Source organism: Pipistrellus kuhlii, unplaced genomic scaffold (genome assembly GCF_014108245.1).
Source record: "Pipistrellus kuhlii isolate mPipKuh1 unplaced genomic scaffold, mPipKuh1.p scaffold_m20_p_8, whole genome shotgun sequence".
Classification (NCBI taxonomy): domain Eukaryota; kingdom Metazoa; phylum Chordata; class Mammalia; order Chiroptera; family Vespertilionidae; genus Pipistrellus; species Pipistrellus kuhlii.
In genome coordinates, this window is record NW_023425584.1 from 32,903,248 (window position 1) to 32,922,271 (window position 19,024).

Below are 19,024 nucleotides of genomic sequence, written 5' to 3' on the forward strand. Positions count from 1 at the left end.
GCCACAATGCATTAAAAAAAAAAAATGCTACAACTGCTGTTTAATGAAAAAATTAAGGTACTTTTAAAAACTGGCTTGACCTCTTCTTCTCACCCAATAAAATGATTACTTCTGCTGAAATGCAGTTTGGAGAACATACTGGTGTTCAGAAAGGGAAACGTCTGGAGATTCTCACATGCACAATGTCAACATTAAAGTGTGATTTAAGTATGTTTTAGTGAATATGTTTCTTTTTGGCAGTTGCTTCCCAGGTGGTCTGTATGCCTGTTTGACAGTCGCAAGTACATACCATCAGAATTAGAAGCACTCGGAAGAAAACTATCACTCCAACCTGCTGAGAGGCGGGAGAAGAAGGTTCATTAACAATATTGAAGCATCTAAGTCTTGGCAATAGAATGCAGAAAGGGGCACAGCACCCCACAACCGGTAATCCGGTGGTGAAGGACACAGCCTCTCTCATCGACAAGGATGAGAAAAACATTCAGAGCTGCAAACTCATATTGATCAACATGTACCTTTGCCAGCTCTAAGTATTTGCTAATTTTCTATAGTTCAAAGTCCTTACAAAATTTCATGTAACACACACACGACCAATGATTCTCACCACCGATTAGCAATCTATTCCCTGATGTGGCAAAATTTCTGAGAGTGTTCTGCAGAATCCTGGGCTTCTGTCGTATCTTTCCAGATCTCCTCAGGAGGTTCACAAGATCAAAAGTGTCTACACTTGCACTGATGCAAAAGCCAGCGTAGGTAAAACTGCCCGGCACAAATCAGGACAGTGGCACCACGCTTCACCATGAGTCACTTTATTTTTCACTGCCACTTATTCCCAGGGGAAGGCGTATCAATTCCACTTTAAAATCACCAAAGTGAAATGTATTAATTTTATCAAATCTGAATCCCGAGTACAACCATTTTTTTAATATTTTGTGTAACAACAAAGAAGTATGGAGAAAGCATTTCTGCTGCCTACTAAAAGATAATGCACCATAAGATTGAGTTATGCGCTAAACTAAATGTGTTTTTCATTGAATACCATTTGTACTTCAAAGAATGATGGACAAATATGATAATTCAGGTTGGGCACATGGCTGACGTTTTCCCAAAAATGAACAAAGAAAATCTATTACACCAAGGAAATCAACTGATAGTATTTTTTCCCTAATGATAAATTGTACACTTCCTAGTGAAATTAGAATACTGAAAAACTTTTATCTGCCACTGTGAGCTTGACAACCTCCCAATGCTTAAAGGCTTTTCTGATTAGATCAATGATGATATTGACAAAGGAAATGTCTCTCTCTCTCTCGCTCTCTCTCTCTCTCTCTCTCTCTCTCTCTCTCTCTATATATATATATATATATATATATTTTTTTTTTTTTTTCATGAAACACACACACGACCAATGACTGTCACCACAGATATATATTGAATGGAGAAATGTCTCAACATTAAGGAAATCTGCCTAATTCAGTGAACAATACTTTCTAATTGATCAATGAATGATGCTAAAAACCCATCCTAGTTAAACACATCCACTTAAAGTATAAAATATACCAACAGATATTTACTTAACAAAATAGAAAAGTTTACTAATGTGATTTCACATTCCATACCACACTCTCCTAACCATTAAGATACTATCATGTGTTTTAGTTTACTTTCAAAAAGCACATAATAACCTAAAAACACTCATCCATTTTCTAATTACATTTTGTGAGGCCACATTTTCCTAGTATATTTCAACCAAAATAACAAAAGGCAACACAAGCACAAGCAGACAGAAGGCCCTCCCTGTCTGTCCTCTATAAGCCAAATAGGTATAAAGAGATTTGCAAAAATTTAAAACCAAGTCATGTCTTCTCACTATTTTTTAATTTGAATGACATAATTTTTATTTTAAAAGCATGTTCTTTGTGCTAATTTTTGATGAGTTATTGTTCATTTGAAATAAATTATTTTTATAATTTCCCACTTTTAATTTCTATTATAGTGACAATTGATAAATATTCTTTACATAAAAAAATCTTAAGAACATAAAGACCAGCCCTAGCTGGTTTGCCTCAGTGGGTAGAGCATCAGCCTACCGACTAAAAGGTCCCAGGTTCGATTCCAGTCAAGGGCACATGCCTGTGCTGCCCGCTCGATCCCCAGTGTGAGGCCTGCAGCAGGCAGCCATTCAATGATTCTCTTTTATCATTGATGTTCCTATCTCTTCTCTCCCTCTCCCTCCTTTCTGAAATCAATTTTTTTTTAAAGAATTAGAAAAAAAGAATACAAAGACCAAAAAGTGTGAGAATCACTGGCTTATAGCACCTATAGGCAATTTAAGCAGAACAGCTTCTAAAATTATTTTTTAAAACTTGTGGGAGTCATTGTAACTATAACATTAATTCTCCAAACCAGTGCCAGAGCACAGCTGAATGCTGAGAACGAGGACTGACTCACCAACTGGAGCTATAGAGTGCATTGAAATATATACTATAATGCTTTAAAACTTTTTCCTAAAATACCAATCCTAGCAGCAAGACAATGTTTGCCACCCTATACACACAAATGCTGGAATAAAGATAACAAAATCCTCTAAAATGCAAGGCTGAGTATACAAGCAAGGGAAAGCCTCCAATTGGCCTAAAGAAAAGAAGGGGAAATGCAGAGTTTTGAAGAAGGGAAATGCAGTTTCGAGCCAGCTCTGATGTGCTGGTGGCCTGTGGACATTTGCCACACTCAACTCCAAAGCTGTGCAGCTTTAGCCACAGTGCGGAGACTGCTCGAGGTACGTCCTGGATCTGGAACTTCTACATAAGGTGGGAAGAAGGGGATGCCATCTCCCTCTCCCTCTCCCTCAACAAAATTGCTAAGCCCGATGAAAGGGGACGTTAGAAAAACAAAACAAACTGCTCCCTGACACAGGTCATAGCATAAAAACGTGTCTACTTTGACACCAACTCTCTTGTTTAAAGAAGTCTCTCAGAGTTGGAATACCTAATTTAGATTACATTCATGTTCCACAGAAACTAACCCAAGGAATTAACGTCAATACCCCGATAGTATTTGTGAATAAAAACTATTTCTTTTTTTTTCTTTTCTTTTTACATTTTTTTATTAAATTATTTATTATCTGTGTACATATTTTAACATTGCCCCCCCATACATACCCTCCCTCCCCAGAGTTTTATGTCCATTGGTTGTACTCACATGCATGTATACAAGTCCTTCGGTTGATCTATTATCTCCCCCAGATCTTCCTACCCTCCCCGCAGTAATTTGACAGTCTGCTTGTTGCTTTACTGTCTCTATATCTATCTTTTGGTTCGAGAGAGGCAACCTTTCCTCAGGATGTCCACAGATATTGTTTTTTTTAATCTTATAAGAGCTCAAATACAAATAATATAGCCTATGAGGGACAAGTCACCATGGATAGGATTCAGGAAAATAAATAAATGGAGCCAGAGTGACAAGGATGTCATTATTAAAATTATTAGTGACTATTCAAAAATATACTTTAAATCATTGGTACCTAAAAGAAGAGATTGAAAACAAGAGGAAAACTCAATATATTACTGAAACACTCTAGCTGATAGAGGAAAAAAAGGTAAATGGAATCTCTAGAAATGGGTTATTAAAATAAAGAATCTTGATTAATAAGTTAAACAGAGAAAAGAGCATACTAAGAAAATAGGAAATTTGTATAAATTGATAAAAATAGCTGAAAATGTTGCCTAGAGCACAACACAGACAGAGGTGGATATGAAGAATAAATATATATTTCTCACCTGGAGTGTTCTAGTTGTATTTTCCTCTATCATACAAACACTTTGTGTTATAAAGGAAAGTTGACTCTCATTATACTAGGAAGATCTGAAGTAGAGACCAGCAGCACTATTTACTAACAATGACGCTGGGCAAATTTATAACCTCTCTGCAGGAAATGAAAGGAAGTGATAAAAACTAGTGCATACTGAGCGCCAATTAAAAAATAGCTGCCGGTTTGGCTCAGTGGATAGAGCATTGGCCTGTGGACTGAAGGGTCCCAGTTCTATTCTAATCAAGGGCACATGCCTGGGGTTGCAGGCTGGATCCCCAATAGGGGGCATACAGGAGGCAGCCAATCAATGATTCCCTCTCATCACTGATGTTTCTCTCCCTCTCCCTTCTTCTCTGAAATCAATAAAAATATATATTAAAACACACACACACACACACAAAACTAGCTGCCTCTGCAAGTGTCAGGGCTTCACAACATTCTGTGAAGTTGATAACATAGCCTCTACTTTTGTGTCAAATGTAACTGATGTTTTAATACAATCACAGAACGGTCCATAACAATATGTAGATACTAAACTCTATAATCAAGAAGTGTGGTACTAGTATTTTCTCCATTTATTCATTAGGGAATTTAGACATGAAAGAAGCAATACTGGGAAATTTCACATGTTAATTATAAAATGTTTACTTTATAATAAAATAAAATAAAATAAAATAAAATAAAATAAAATAAAATAAAATAAAATAAAATAAAAAATAAAATAAAATAAAATAAAATAAAATAAAATAAAATAAAATAAAATAAAATAAAATAAAATAAAATAGAGGTGAGGCCCAACCAGTGTTGTTCAGTGGTAGAGCCCAGGTTGATGGCTCAATCCCCAATGGAAGGCATGCAGGCAGCAGCCAATTAATAATTCTCTCTCATCATTAATATCTCTCTCTCTCCCTCCCTCTCTGAAATCAATAATACATTTATAAACAAACAAATAAATGTGAGGAACCCAAACTTTCGAGATATTAAGTAGTATACACATAGTCATGTAGGTAATATGAATATATCCACATTCATGTAGAATCTAGATTTAAATAAGACTCTGATTTAAATCTAGATCTAGCCTGACTTCAAATCCATGTTCTCTTCTATTTCAGAGTTTTCTTTAGCTATAAAATAATAATGATTATAAAAGCAGAGAATTCAGATTTCCATGAAAATGTGGCTTGAAATTGCAATGCACAGCATAAATCTTACCATTGTATTTAAACTATAGGCAGGGATTCCTGTAGGGAATATAAACAACAATACTGTAATAACTAAGTCTGATGCCAGAAAGGTAGCAGACGGATCACTTATGAATGGGACTAATAGTGTTCAGGACTGACTGTATCACTTTCCTGAATGTTCAAGCCCCTCAGGCTACTTCATGAATCAAATATGCTTTACACCAGAAAATAAGTCTCAAAGATAATATGTATCACGAATATAATGCTATTTTTGATAAGCAGGTTTAGCAAGTTATAAAACATAGTCACAATCAAAAAGAAAACATTGCTCTACCTCCCATCAGTACTAGCTTCCTTAGTCCATGAGCCCACGCTATAAAGGGGCATAATTATTGAAGATAGTACTGATTTCTCTTGAGTGCACGAATGAAGCAAGAAATCGGTCTATATTTAAAAATTAGTTAGGGGCAACATAGTTGTTCAAGTAGAAAAAATGTTATTTGTTGGTAATCAACAGTTTCCATGGTTAGGTAGATTAAAATTATATTAAGATTCTAACCCACTGAAGGGTCACAGGTTAAATTCTGGGCAAGGGCATGTACCTTGGTGATGGGCACATCCCCAGTGTGGGGTGTGCAGGAGGCAGCTGATTAATGTTTCTCTCTCATCGATGTTTCTAACTCTCTATCCCTCTCTTTTCCTCTCTGTAAAAAAAAATAATAAAATATATATTTTTTTAAACTACATTAAGATTTAATTTATGGAGATCCAGGCAAGGAAGGAAAACTGCAGAAAGCAGGTTGTTAACATTAGCAAGATCATCCCAAAATCAAGTCAGCTTTTTCTCAGTTGTCCACTCTTTTTATGCTTAAAGTCCCTTCAGAACCAAACATTTCTTTGACATCATCATCCTCTTTATTCTTTTATAACTATTTTCTACTTATTGTCTCAGAATTTAATCATCTGAGAAGGTTGATAAGAACTGAAGTTAATGGAACTAGTTAGAATTAGTTTTTTAAATACCCATAACCCCTTATTCTGTTTTATCCCCTTTTTGTCATTCATCTTACATAGAACCTCAAGATGGTTAAGATACTTATTACCCTGTAAAATAAATGAACCCCACATGATGTCAGAACCAAATTATGACTCTTACATATGTCTTACCAATAATATCCTATCTAATAAAGAGGGAATATGCTAATTGACCATCACTCCATCACAAAGATGGCACCCAGAGCTGAGGCCAATGTCCCATAAGGAGCCTTACTGAGCAATCAACAGGGACCTGAGGCTATGCCCATCCCTGCCCCAGCAAGACTTCACAGGAGACCTCAAGATGTGCTTCCTGACCCAGCGCCAGGCCAGGGGACCTAGGCCATGCCCACCCCCCCCCCCACTGGATGGGGCCTGACAGGGGACTTCAGACTGCATCACAGGACACGGCCAGGGGGCCTGAAGCTGTGCCCTCCTGCCTGGCTGGGCCTGACAGGGGACCTCCAGATGCACCCCCAGTGCTGGGTCGGGGAAACTCAGGCTGCACCCCCCGCCCAGCAGGGCTTGACGGGGGACCTGAGGCTGTGACCCCTTCCCAGCAGGGCTTGACAAGGGTGGGACTAGCTGGGTCTGGATCTAGCCCCATGAGGGGAGTGCAACCGGGTCTGGGTCTCACGCGATTTTGAGGTGCATGAGGGTGGGCGGGGACTTGACTCTGGGTCCCATGGTGAGCCCCAGACTCTGACAGGAGGAAGGTTTTCATATACATTTTACTAATTTTCTTTCATCTCTGACACTTCTATTATAGAGAAAGAGCAAATAGTAATATTAAATTATTTCCTCTAATTAATCCCCTTTTAATGTGCATGAATGTTGTGCACCGGGTCACTAGTCTTATTATATACAGCTACATGGCCTAAAACTATATTTATAGTTATATATATAGTTGTGTATATTTGGATAGGTAAATTTATACAAATGCATTTATATTAGCATATATTTATGGTCATTCTCTCAAACTTAAGAACACTAGTTGTATGGATTCTATTGGCTATATGGTTATGAATTAGGAATTTTGGATATCTAGGACAAAAATACAGAAAATTTGCTATTTCATGTATAGAAATTATCATTAGTCAAATTAAATAGACTGTTATTTTACTGCAAATAACTTCAAGCATATATAACTTTAAAACAGATATTTTAGCCTAAAAAAGCCAATCATACAGTCATTAATATATTTTGCCTTGCTTTATTAAAAATAATAGAATTTTATTAAACCCAAATTTAGGGCTCTGAGAATTTAGGTCATTATATTCTTTTTTCTTTAAATTCTCACCCAAACATATCTTTTTATTGATTTTTAAAGAGAATGGAAGGGGGAAGAGGAGAGGAGAGGGAAAAAGAGAGGGAAGGTGAGAGAGAGAGAGAGAGAGAGACAGACAGACAGACATCGATGTGAGAAAAAAATATAGATCGGTTGCCTCCCATGTGCACCCTGACCAGGAATTGAATCAGCAACCTTTTGGTGTACAGGACAGCACTCCAACCATCTGAGCCGGGAGACCATTATATTCTTAAAGTTTAATTTTAATTTTTTTTAAATACAGTGTACGCATATCTTTAAGCTGTTTCATTCATAACTGAAGTGTTGGCAAATAATTAAACATATAGGTTGAAAATATATATATCTGACATTCTAGAAATATTCTATTACGAACAGCTCCCTGCAATAATTTCCTATATTTAAACAAATGATGTGTTCAAGGTCCCCAGAATGCCTCAAAAGTGTAAAAATTTTTATAGACGCTTACCAACAGTATCGCATGGTTCATCTTTGTGTACACAGAAATCTTTCCTAGAAAGAAAAATATAAAATTAAACTTTTCCACAAATAATAGAGACTATGTAACATTTTAATGTGTATAAATAATAAACTATTATCTTTATCTCCAAGAATAAAACTGAATATCAGATTAAATAAATAATTTTTTAGTTCTCAGAAAAATGTGAGAAATTTTTATACCTTTTTACCCGATATGATCCTGAAACACATTCTCCTACTTTATAGACAATATTTCCAAAGTAAAATTCTATCCTGCTTTTATTTTTACAGGATTTCTTTTTTTTAATATATTATATTGATTTTTTACAGAGAGGAAGGGAGAGGGATAGAGAATTAGAAACATCAATGAGAGAGAAACATCTATCACCTGCCTTCTGCACACCTCCTACTGGGGATGTGCCCACAACCAAGGTACATGCCCTTGACCAGAATCGAACCTGGGACCCTTCAGTCCACAGGCCGACGCTCTATCCACTGAGCCAAACTGGTTAGGGCAGGATTTCATATTTTTATTATAAAAAAATAGTGTCTGGTATTGGGAAATGCCCTCCTGTTTAAAAAATATTGTAAGATCTCTACATGAGCCAAAAATAATTTCCAGATATAAATGAGAAGTACAACTTAAAACAACATAACATTTTATATCATAAGGTTGGCAAATTTTTTAAAAGACTGATAATTGTTCTAATAGAGCATTAATTTAGTATTTATTAAGAACTTAGTATTTTTACACAACTGGGATCTAACCATGAATAATATTCTATGATTTGCTCTTTATTTGACTACTGTGTCTTAGAGAGTACTCCATAACAAAGTATAAAATTTTGAGGCACACTAACTGAAAGCAGCATTTTTAGCATTCATACATAGAGATTAGACGTTTGCAATCATCTTGCTCTTCTTCCAAATATTTGCATTCTGATTTCTTTTTATTGAGTTATAACTGGTTTCTGATTAAGTTTAAGATATATTTTTGTCTTTGTGGGTTCTACAGTCTTACCCAGATGTGTCTAGATACCAAGTTTGTTTCTATTGATCTTCTTTGGCATGATGTGTTTTCAATTAGAAGATCCATGAACACATGAAAATTCTTACCATTTCCTATGTAGCCAATTCCTCTCACATGCTCTCTTCTCTCTTCTCCTAAAACTCCTTCCGGGGCATATAAATCCTCACTTTAATGTCTGACTCTCAAGCTCTGTTTGTGTTTCCGTCTGTGAACCATTCTGTGCAGCCTTCAGGGAAAATCCCCTCAGCTCTATCATCCAATCTACAAGCACGCCCTTCATCTGCATCTCATCTGATTTCCAGCTTACAAATTAAGATTTCAAGTATAAATACATTTATTTTATAGATGTTTCATTTTCTTTAATTTTCAAATCAACTTATTTTTAAACCACCTTATTCTATCTAACCTTTTGGAATGTTTTTGTGTGCTTTTCATTATGAGAATACGCTTTTATAATCCGTCAGCTTTTTTAAAAAAAAATGTATTCTTTATTTAAAAAGTTATTCTATATTTAAAAAGTTCCTGGCTTTTACAACGGAAGCCGTTGTCCTTTGGAGTTTTGGAGCTCCGCTGTGAACCATTTAGGTGAGCTCATTGGGGCTGCCTTGTGCAGGGAAAGCTGAAAGAGGGCCATTTCCGAGCAGCTCTGCACAGGCCTCCACTCCGGCCATCGGTGGCGGGATGATGTTCGTGGTGGTGGATCCCAGGCAGGGGCTGCTTTACCTAACTTGGATTTTGGTTGAGACAAAACGCTTCCTGTTGACAACTTGTGTTTGTTTGCAGAGCTCTTACCAGATCACACTTTCATTCAAGGAACAGACATCTGCAGGTTCTGGCGGTATGTCATCATTTCAGTTCCATTTCCCCACACAATCTCAGAGGATTTTTCTCATGTGGGAGCTAACCCCAAGGACCCAGATTTTTTTTTTTTAATATATTTTATTGGCATTTTACAGAGAAGAAGCGAGAAGGATAGAGAGTTAGAAACATCGATGAGAGAGAATCATCAATCAGCTGCCTCCTACAATTTTTATATGGTTGGTCAAGATTGGTTCATTTATTTTAATTATGTGATAATCTGGCTGATGAGGTGATCAGAAAGTATTTTCTGGGGACGTGCCTGCAACCAAGATACATGCCCTTGACCGGAATAGAACCCGGGACCTTTCAGTCTGCAGGCCGACGCTCTATCCACTGAGCCAAACCGGTTTCGGCAAGAACCCAGATTTTTTAGTCCAACGAACCTTTCCCAGGGCAGCTATCACATTATCTCAGAAGCATGCTCCTTTATTTTTTTATTTTATTTATTTATTTTTATTTTTTTTTTGCCAGAGCCCTTTTTGTTTTTGGCTTATCTGCACATATAAAAGGGTTTTATTATATTTTTTCTGTAATTTCTAAATGCCTACAAATGAAAATACTTTCTGATCACCTCATCAGCCAGATTATCACATAATTAAAATAAATGAACCAATCTTGACCAACCATATAAAAATTAAGCATAGTGAAACACATATTTGTTCATGGTTAACATTAGATCTTAATATACACAGAAACTAGCCATGTAAGCCTTATTCTATTATTATATTTGATATCATGCATCTACTTTTACCAAACTCTTTAAAAGACTGCATAACTACCTAAATAAGATGCTCACATGGACTGCAACTGATATGTAATATTTTTTCAGAAAATCTAAAGTGGATGATAGAGTAAGAGAATGTAAATGGCTCTAGATCACATGTGTCAAACACAAGGCCCGCGAGCCAAATCCGTCCCGCCAGGCCTTGCAATGTGGCCCGCACCGCGCTGTCATCCCTGCACTCCGCTACGTTTCCATCACAATGACAGTTTATGACTGTTCAATAAACCATTCGGCCCGCGATTTAGGCTGGATTTTAGATTTTGGCCCCTTCTCTGATTGAGTTCGACACCCCTACTCTAGATCATCCAAACCCAGCCGCTGAGATTTCTAGAGTTTCCTTCTTCATTGTCTTTTTTCCCCCAACCCTTCTCCCCTTTTCTATCTTTCTTGATTCCTGGTTCTTTAATTCTCCTTTTGATTCTAAGTACTAAACAGAATCTCCTCCAGCTATTAAAAAAAAAAATCCAAAACACTTTTTCTGGTGTTCAACTTGGGCAAATTGGTCTCTGTGCTTCAAGAAAACCACCAAATGAAACAGGAAAATATATCCCCACCAGTGGTGTAACATATTCAGAGTCTGAATATAACTACAGATAAAGAAGGATGAAAAAGGTTTACTGACATTTTTTGTTTACTGGTAAATGGCCAGGTAGCTAGTCTTTCTCTGCATCAGAAGATGTAGAAATCAAATCTACCACAGGGACACCAGACCTAGAGTACAGATTATATATTGCTAATTCTAGGGGTACATTTACAAATGCAATGATATAAATGGCTCCCTCTACTGTTGTGTAGCACACAACCTACCTATACAACGGGATATGGTAGGATTCATTAAGTGCCTCTTATATGCCAAGCATCGACTGGATCAGAGGAAGACTACAAAGATAAATAACATAGGTTTCTATTCTGAAGGCAAAGAGGATGGACACGATTACCTCTGGAGTGTGATAAGGGCCCCAGGATCAGTAAGAAAGAAGCCAGGGGAATTGCATTAGAGAATGGATAGTTCTGTTTCGCAGCTGATTTTGCCAGCAAATGGAGAGAGAAACACCCAAGCAGATGATACTGAATAATAGGATAATGCAGAAAATTAGAGAAGCACACAAAATCAAATCTTCACCTCAGGGCCAAGGATTACTGAGTACAAAGTATATTCAGATGTAGGGGGGAAAGGGATTTTATGTGCTTTTTCTAAGCATACATCATCTAATCATGCATGAGGCTGCAGCATGACTATTTGATTTACATAATGTGACGCAAGGGACTGCATCTGTAACTAAACAACATGATAAAACTATGACAAATGCACTGCTTATTGTCAAGGGCACTTCGTTCTTCACACAGCCCATTTCTGTTCGCTTAGCAAACAGATGAAGAAAGCACATTTTTTTTCGAAAAACACAAGGTCTTTTATCCAAAAGCTCTGGAAATACCTCTCAGGACAACTGACGAATGAACATATTGTCAGCAGCACTTCAAAACTTCAGGTCAGACTGCCATTTGTAATCCTCAGTTTCTTTCCAGAGGACCAAAACATATCCTTAATTTCATAATATTCCAAGATTTATTGGGGGGCTAGGGGATTTGTTTGCCTAGACCAGTGATCATGTGAATTCAAATTCTCTAATTTTTGGCTCATGCTGGCTCAGCGCGCCTGAAGTCTGCATCATAGAGTTTCATTATGCGAGTTTATGGAAACGATACTGTTAGACTTTGGCAACTGGGAAAACCAATAAATTCTGCTTAAGTTCTGATTTATACTGAAAAAAAAAAGAAATATAGCCTTTAATTTCCAAGAATGAAGATGCATCTGAGAATAAGTCTCATTGTAGAGTTTTATAGTGCCCTGGGTTATACCTATAAATGACTCATTCAAATATTATTCTATGATTTGTATTAAATTAATATGTTTCTGCCATTTCTAATATTAAATGTGCTATCTTACTTGCCAATGTCATTAGTTTGAAACTAACTTTCAGAAGTGCTGTACATAAACCAGGAGCAATTCAGTAAATAGGAATGGCAAAACTATCATTAACAAAATGAAATTCTAAATTAAAGGGTGTTTACAAGAGACACAGACACAGGCCTTCTCCTTGATTTAAAAGAGAAACGTGTAAATTACACCAAGAAATCAGAGTTGACAGTTTTGTGTTTTTGTTACCATGAGCCCACAAGCACTAAGTCAGCTTAAAACTATTTACTTCGTTGTATTCACAGAACAACTTCAACCAAGATATTACTGCAGATAGGCTTGGGTTTATACAAACACTCATTTGAGTGGAGACCAAAATTAATAACTGAGCTAAAATTTCTTCCTACTAATGTTTTTCCATAACATACAACCTTTAATGATTATCTAAGATGATCACTCACTAGAAACCAGGCTGGATATGACTCTCATTTGTCATATATGGATAGGCACGTGAAATCCATGGAGAGTAACATTTTTATTTTTCACAGGTTCCTTGCAAAGCTAAAGACCTGATCATCTTTATGCTGACACTAACTAAAAAGAGATTCTTCTTTCCAGTCAGACCATTCACTTAGACTTTCCTGACCAAATGGTGCCAGGCCACATCCCCTTCAGAGGGCTGATTTCCACTGCTGCCGCACTGAACTTACTGTTACGGAGAAAAAGTGACCCACCGTATAAGCCTTACCTCCACAGGGGACGCCAGGGAGAATTACTGGTCAGTGCCTATTAATATTTAATATGTGTATAGTCTTCCACAGGTCTCTTCCTATTTCCAACCACAGATTTTTATTCCCATCACTCTCCTTACAGGAAGGAAGGGAGGGAGGGAGGGAGGGAGGGAGGGAGGGAGGGAGGGAGGGAGGGAGGGAGGGAGGGAGGGAGACCACACCCAGAAGCAACCTACTAAGTCTTATTCTAAGATCTACTTATCTGGGTGTAAGAGCCTGAAGTCACCATTTCTGCTAAAGGACTGAGGAGGGATACAAAGGAGGGATATAAAATGTTTTCCAGGAAATGACATGGCTTAGCAAAACTGTAACAAAAAAGGCTTTCCACTAGCTTTCTGTTTAACAAACAGTGAAGCTCGGGTTTTCTATCCATAACTAAAAGACATACTAGAAGTAATACTGCCTTATTTTGTCTTTAGCTTTGAAAATTATAATTTGGGCACAGAGAATACATATTTAGTCATGTGGCAGTACAAGTTTTAGAAATCCGGGACTGAATAATGATTTTATCAATTGACCTGATCCTTCAGATTGAATTTATTAAATACAGGTTGTTGTCTGTGTTCCTGGAGAATATTATTTAGATATTATTACCTTCAGTTCATTCTCTTAATATATTGTATTACCCTACCTAGCCCATGGCTAAACATGAAATTTGATTGCATTTTATGAGCATTTTACTATACGGAAGATTATTTTGGAAGATTATATTTCTAAACACAATAGCAAGTACTATTTTTTTTTAGTCCTCACCAAGGATATATTTATTGATTTTAGAGAAAGATGAAAGGAGAATGAGAGAAATATGGATGTGAGAGAGAAACATCAATCAGTTACCTCCCATATGTACCCCTACCAAGAGATCAAACCCGAAACCTAGGTGTGTGTCTTGACCAGGAATTTAACCCACTGATGTACGACAAGGGTGGGGAAACTTTTTTCTGCCAAAGTCCATTTGGATATATAAATATCATTAGCAGGCCATACAAAATTACCAACTTAAAACTTAACCTGCTGTATTTGGTCAAACACTTATTTAACTCACCGCTAATGCCTTGGCAGGGCCAGACCAAATGAATTCATGAGCTTTCTATGACTCGCAGACCAGACTATTCCCACCCCTGGTGTAAAGGATGGTGCTCCAACCACTGAGCAACCCGACCAGGACACAAGTACTATTTAATCACCCCAAGTAAATAGTAGCACATGTTTAGAACCATAAATAGACAAAGATGTTTCTATGGCCAAAACTAGTTTGGCTCAGTGGATCGGCCTGTGGACACAAGGATCCCAGGTTTGATTCTGGTCAAGGGCATGTATGTTGGTTGCAGGTACATTCCCAGTAGGAGATATGCAGGAGGCAGCTGATCGATGTTTCTAACTCTCTATCTCTCTCCCTTCCTCTCTGTAAAAAAAAAAATCAATAAAATATATTCTTTTAAAAAGATGTTTCTATGTTTTACTTTAAATGTGAAAAAAACAAAAAAGTTGCACAAATATAGAACAGTAATATAAATTAGATTTATATAAAGCAGTTATATAAATATAGACCAATATGGTTATATCATTTCCCTTTGCTGCTGTAACAAATCACCACAAACTTTTACTTTAAACAGCAGGAGTGTATTATCTTATAGTTCTAGAGCTCTGAAGCCAAAGATAGGTGTTCCGGGGCTAACATCAAGGTGTCACCAAGGCTGCATTTCTCCAAAAGGCTCGGAGGTGGGATCTGTGGGCCTGTCCTCTCCAGCAGCTGGAGGCTGCCTGCATTCTTTGTCTCGGAGCCTTTCCACAATTGTGAAAGCCAGCAGCAGAGCATCGTCTGGTCTCTCTGACTCTGACTTCTGTTCCCTTCTCCATCTTTTAAGATTCTTGTGATTACACTGGACTCATCTAAATACTCTGGGATAATCTCCCCTCTCAACAGCCTTAATCATATCTACAAAGTCCCTTTTGCCATGTAAAGAAACATATACATAGCTTCTGTGGACAATTAATGTCATGAAAGGACTTACAAAACATAGTAGAGAGTGAGAAAAAATAAAGAAAACTGTGTATCACATGAAACAATGTTCTTTAGATTACATACCAACTCAACACTGGTTACCTTTGAGAAATTTATACCATAAAAAGATATTCATGCATTTCTTGGGAATTATGCAACAGTGTTTCCTAAAGAACTGTTTCTAAACAAGGAAAATGTTTGGACTAGATTTTTAAGGGAAAATATCCTATATAATAAAACCCTAATATGCAAATCAACTGAACGGCAGAATGACCGGTTGCTATGATGCACACTGACCACCAGGGGGCAAACACTCAATGCAGGAGGTGCCCCCTGGTGATCAGGGCACTCCCACAGGGGAAGCCCCACTCAGCCAGGCTTATGGCTGGCAAGTGCAGCGGTGATGGCAGGGCTCCTGCGCTCACTGCGGGAGGGCAGTAAGGAGTGAGGGGTCCCAGACTGTGAGAGCCCTGGACTGCGAGAGGGCGCAGGCCAAGCTGAATACCCCTCACCCCCAAGAAGTATACAAATTTCATGCACTGGGCCTCTAGTGTATTGGAAATAAAATGGGCACTTAAACTCAATGAATAATATTCTTTCTTCTACAGAGTGGTAAACAGGCAGCTGATAATTTTATTATTCCTTATATTTTCTTCAATACATCACACAATTTTTTTTTTAAAGAGAACTCCTGTGATATCTTGCTAGTGAAGACTGGCAGCAAGGGAAATAATGAAGAGTGGTTAAATTGTGCCTTTTATTTCATCTTTCTTGAGAATATAATGCTAAGCGAAATAAGCCGGTCAGAAAAAGTTAGGAACCATGGGATTTCACTCACATGTGATATATACAACTGAAAGCAATAAATGAACCAACAATGAAAACAAACAAACAAAAGCTCATACGCTCAGAGGAAAGTGGCTTGAGGAGGTAGTAATGGATAAAAGACGTCAAATATATGGCGATGGAAGAAGACTGACTTTGGGTGGTGGGCACACAATGCGATATACAAAATCAGGTTTCATAGAAATGTACACTTGGAACCTTAGCCACTCCAATTAATTTAATTTTGAAAGCGTGACTTTTAAAGCTTTATCACAGAAGAAAATACATTAGATGTAGAATATTATTTTTTTCACTCAGTTTTGAAGAGAAAATGGCATTGTAGATAAGGAAGTTAATGTCACAATATTGATGGGGCAAGGCAAAACTTGAATAAAGAGTATGAGCTCAATATAAATATATGTATTTAGCAACACAAATATATAACAAAGCTGCAGGAATATACTTTAAAATGTTACCTATAATTACTCCTAGGTAGTGGAATTACAGGCTAATATTTTATTTTTTACTCTTGTATTTCTCAAATTTCTGTAATAAATGTATTAAAATCTTAGTAAGAAAAACATATGTATTATTTTAATTATTATCCTCTCAAATCTTAAGCAGTATTTCCAAAACCTACATTATGAGAAGAAGAAGGACAGATTTCATCAATCAAGCAATAAAAATATAAAATCACTCATGGTTAATGCATTCTGGAAATCTAATTTGTCTATATCAGAGTGGTGGTTACAGGTTAGAAGTTCAAATTAACCACATACAATAACTTACGTGATCATAACTAATACTATAGATTATATGTCACTATAAATTCTTCCTTCAGAAATATAATATGTAGTATTATATAAAAAATAAAATATATTTTAAGAACCTTATCATACAGAATTACTATAAAACATGACATAATTTCATATTAAAAGTAAAGAAATAAATAAGTTCCCTACGGATCCTAAACATCTTCACTAATAGCAATATTTGCTATTCTATTATTTTAACAAAAGCAATTCATTAAACTTTTATTAGAGTTAAGTAGTATTTTTAATCTTATTCAAATAAAAAATGCCTCAAGTCATAAACAAGATAGATTTTAGTATAAGCTGATTTCATAGAGGGCCCCCAAAATAAAGTGATTGAAAATGGCCATCACCCTAGACAGTTTTGCTCAGTGGATAGAACCTCCGCCCAGAAACTGAAGGATCTCGGGTTAATTCTAGTCAAGGGCAGGTACCTAGGTTGCAGACTCGATCCTGGCCCTGGTTAAGGCGCATGTAGGAGGCGACCAATGGATGTGTCTCTCTCACATCAATGTTTCTCTCTCTGTCCCTCCCCCTCCTTCCACTCTCTCTAAAAAAAAATAACAATAACAAAAAATTTATAAATCCAAATATTCTTGGATGAGAATTAACAAAAGAAAAATAGAAAGAAAATGACCATCTTTCCAAACTTACCCTATCACTCTGAAATATCATGAAATGGACCTCCACCATAGAAAAGATGCATGATTTCAAAATGTATCATAGCAACTCTAATAAACAATTTGAATAAAAATAATTTAAATAGTATAATTTAACAATCCTAACAATGTAACGTAGAAAATAAAAAAAAATTATGTAAGTATATATTTAAATTATTTAATTATCTGTGAAAATTCAGCAGAGAATTGAGAAAAATATGAGATAAGGAATTGAATCTTAGTTACTTGTTAAATAACATGAATGGATATAGACCTTTTTTGCCTATAATTTTAAAAGTATATATTAAGTGTGATGTTAGTTATAGATAATTGGTGTATATTTGTGAGTGAATTCTCCTTCACAGATTAACAAAGTACCCTTAAGGACTCATTAAGAACTTTTGTTGATAGGATTAGTACCGTTACAATAAAAAGATCACTCCATTATCTTTTGGACTAATATTTTTTCAGATGGGAAGTCAGTCATTGATCTTAGCATTGTTTCCCCTGTGTAATGTATCTCTTTTCTCTGGGAAAAAAAAAAATTTTTTTAATTCTGTTTTCACCATTTTCCTATGATATGCTTATGTCTATAAATGTTTACCAAGTTTGGGTAAATTTTTGGCCATTACATCTTCAAATAATTTTTTAAACCATTCTCATTTGCTTCTCACAAGATTCCAGTTACAACTAAGTTAATTGGTAAATCCAACATCTAAGCTATCTCAAGGTCAGTTTCTATTGAATACTTTCCTTGACTATGGGTCACATTTTCATGTTTCATTACTTGGCTAATTTTTATATCTTTTAAACATTGTAGATAATATAGAGATCTGAGATTCTGTTATCTTCCTCGAGTACTAACTTTTATTGTAGGAGGCAGTTCAATTAATGGCTAATCAATCTGAACTTTGGTCTATTTGAGTTTATTCTTTGGTAGGAAGGATCTATCAAAGCTCAAAATGATTCCCAAGCCTTTGTAAATCGGTGGGACTCCAAACTCTGTCTCCCCTAAAGATCTTATTGGGGTGTGGTTTCAGCTTTGTCAGGGCAGGTCAAGGGCAGGCATTTCTCTGGATCATGGTCTCTACTAGAAAAGCATACTCCTCTGTGTTGTTTTTTTTTAGCTAAATGTCAGGTGTAATAATAAGGTATTATCAAGGTTGTCCTACTCTTATGGCCTGAATCTGCTCAGTTGCTAGTATCTTTTTTAAATCTAAACTCCATAGCAGCAGCACTCTGATAAATTTTGGGCAGTTTATATCTATATAGTAGTATATTCCAATTAGTCTTTCAAAGGTCTCACAGATAATCTGCACACAGACTTCTTAGCACATTTCCCTTCATAAGAGTCCACTGTGCTCTACCTAGATTTCAGCTTGCAGTCAACAAAAATCATCCTGGCTTCATGGCTTCCGTGGTGAGTTCAATTCCCAGTCAGGGCACAGCACATGGAAGACAACCAATTAATGGTTCTCTCTCATATGAATTTTTTTCTCTCTCTTTCTCTCTTTCCTTCCCTC

General features: G+C 36.5%; 1 protein-coding gene across 1 annotated transcript in view; it reads right to left on the minus strand.

Moving 5' to 3' along the window:
• The window catches only part of ADAMTS19 (ADAM metallopeptidase with thrombospondin type 1 motif 19), a 190,991-nt gene that overhangs the window by 121,770 nt on the left and 50,197 nt on the right, over positions 1-19,024 (minus strand). Inside the window, exon 7 of the mRNA XM_036424499.1 lies at positions 7,806-7,849. Within this exon, the coding sequence (XP_036280392.1) occupies positions 7,806-7,849 (44 nt within the window). The remainder of the gene's footprint in view (positions 1-7,805; positions 7,850-19,024) is intronic.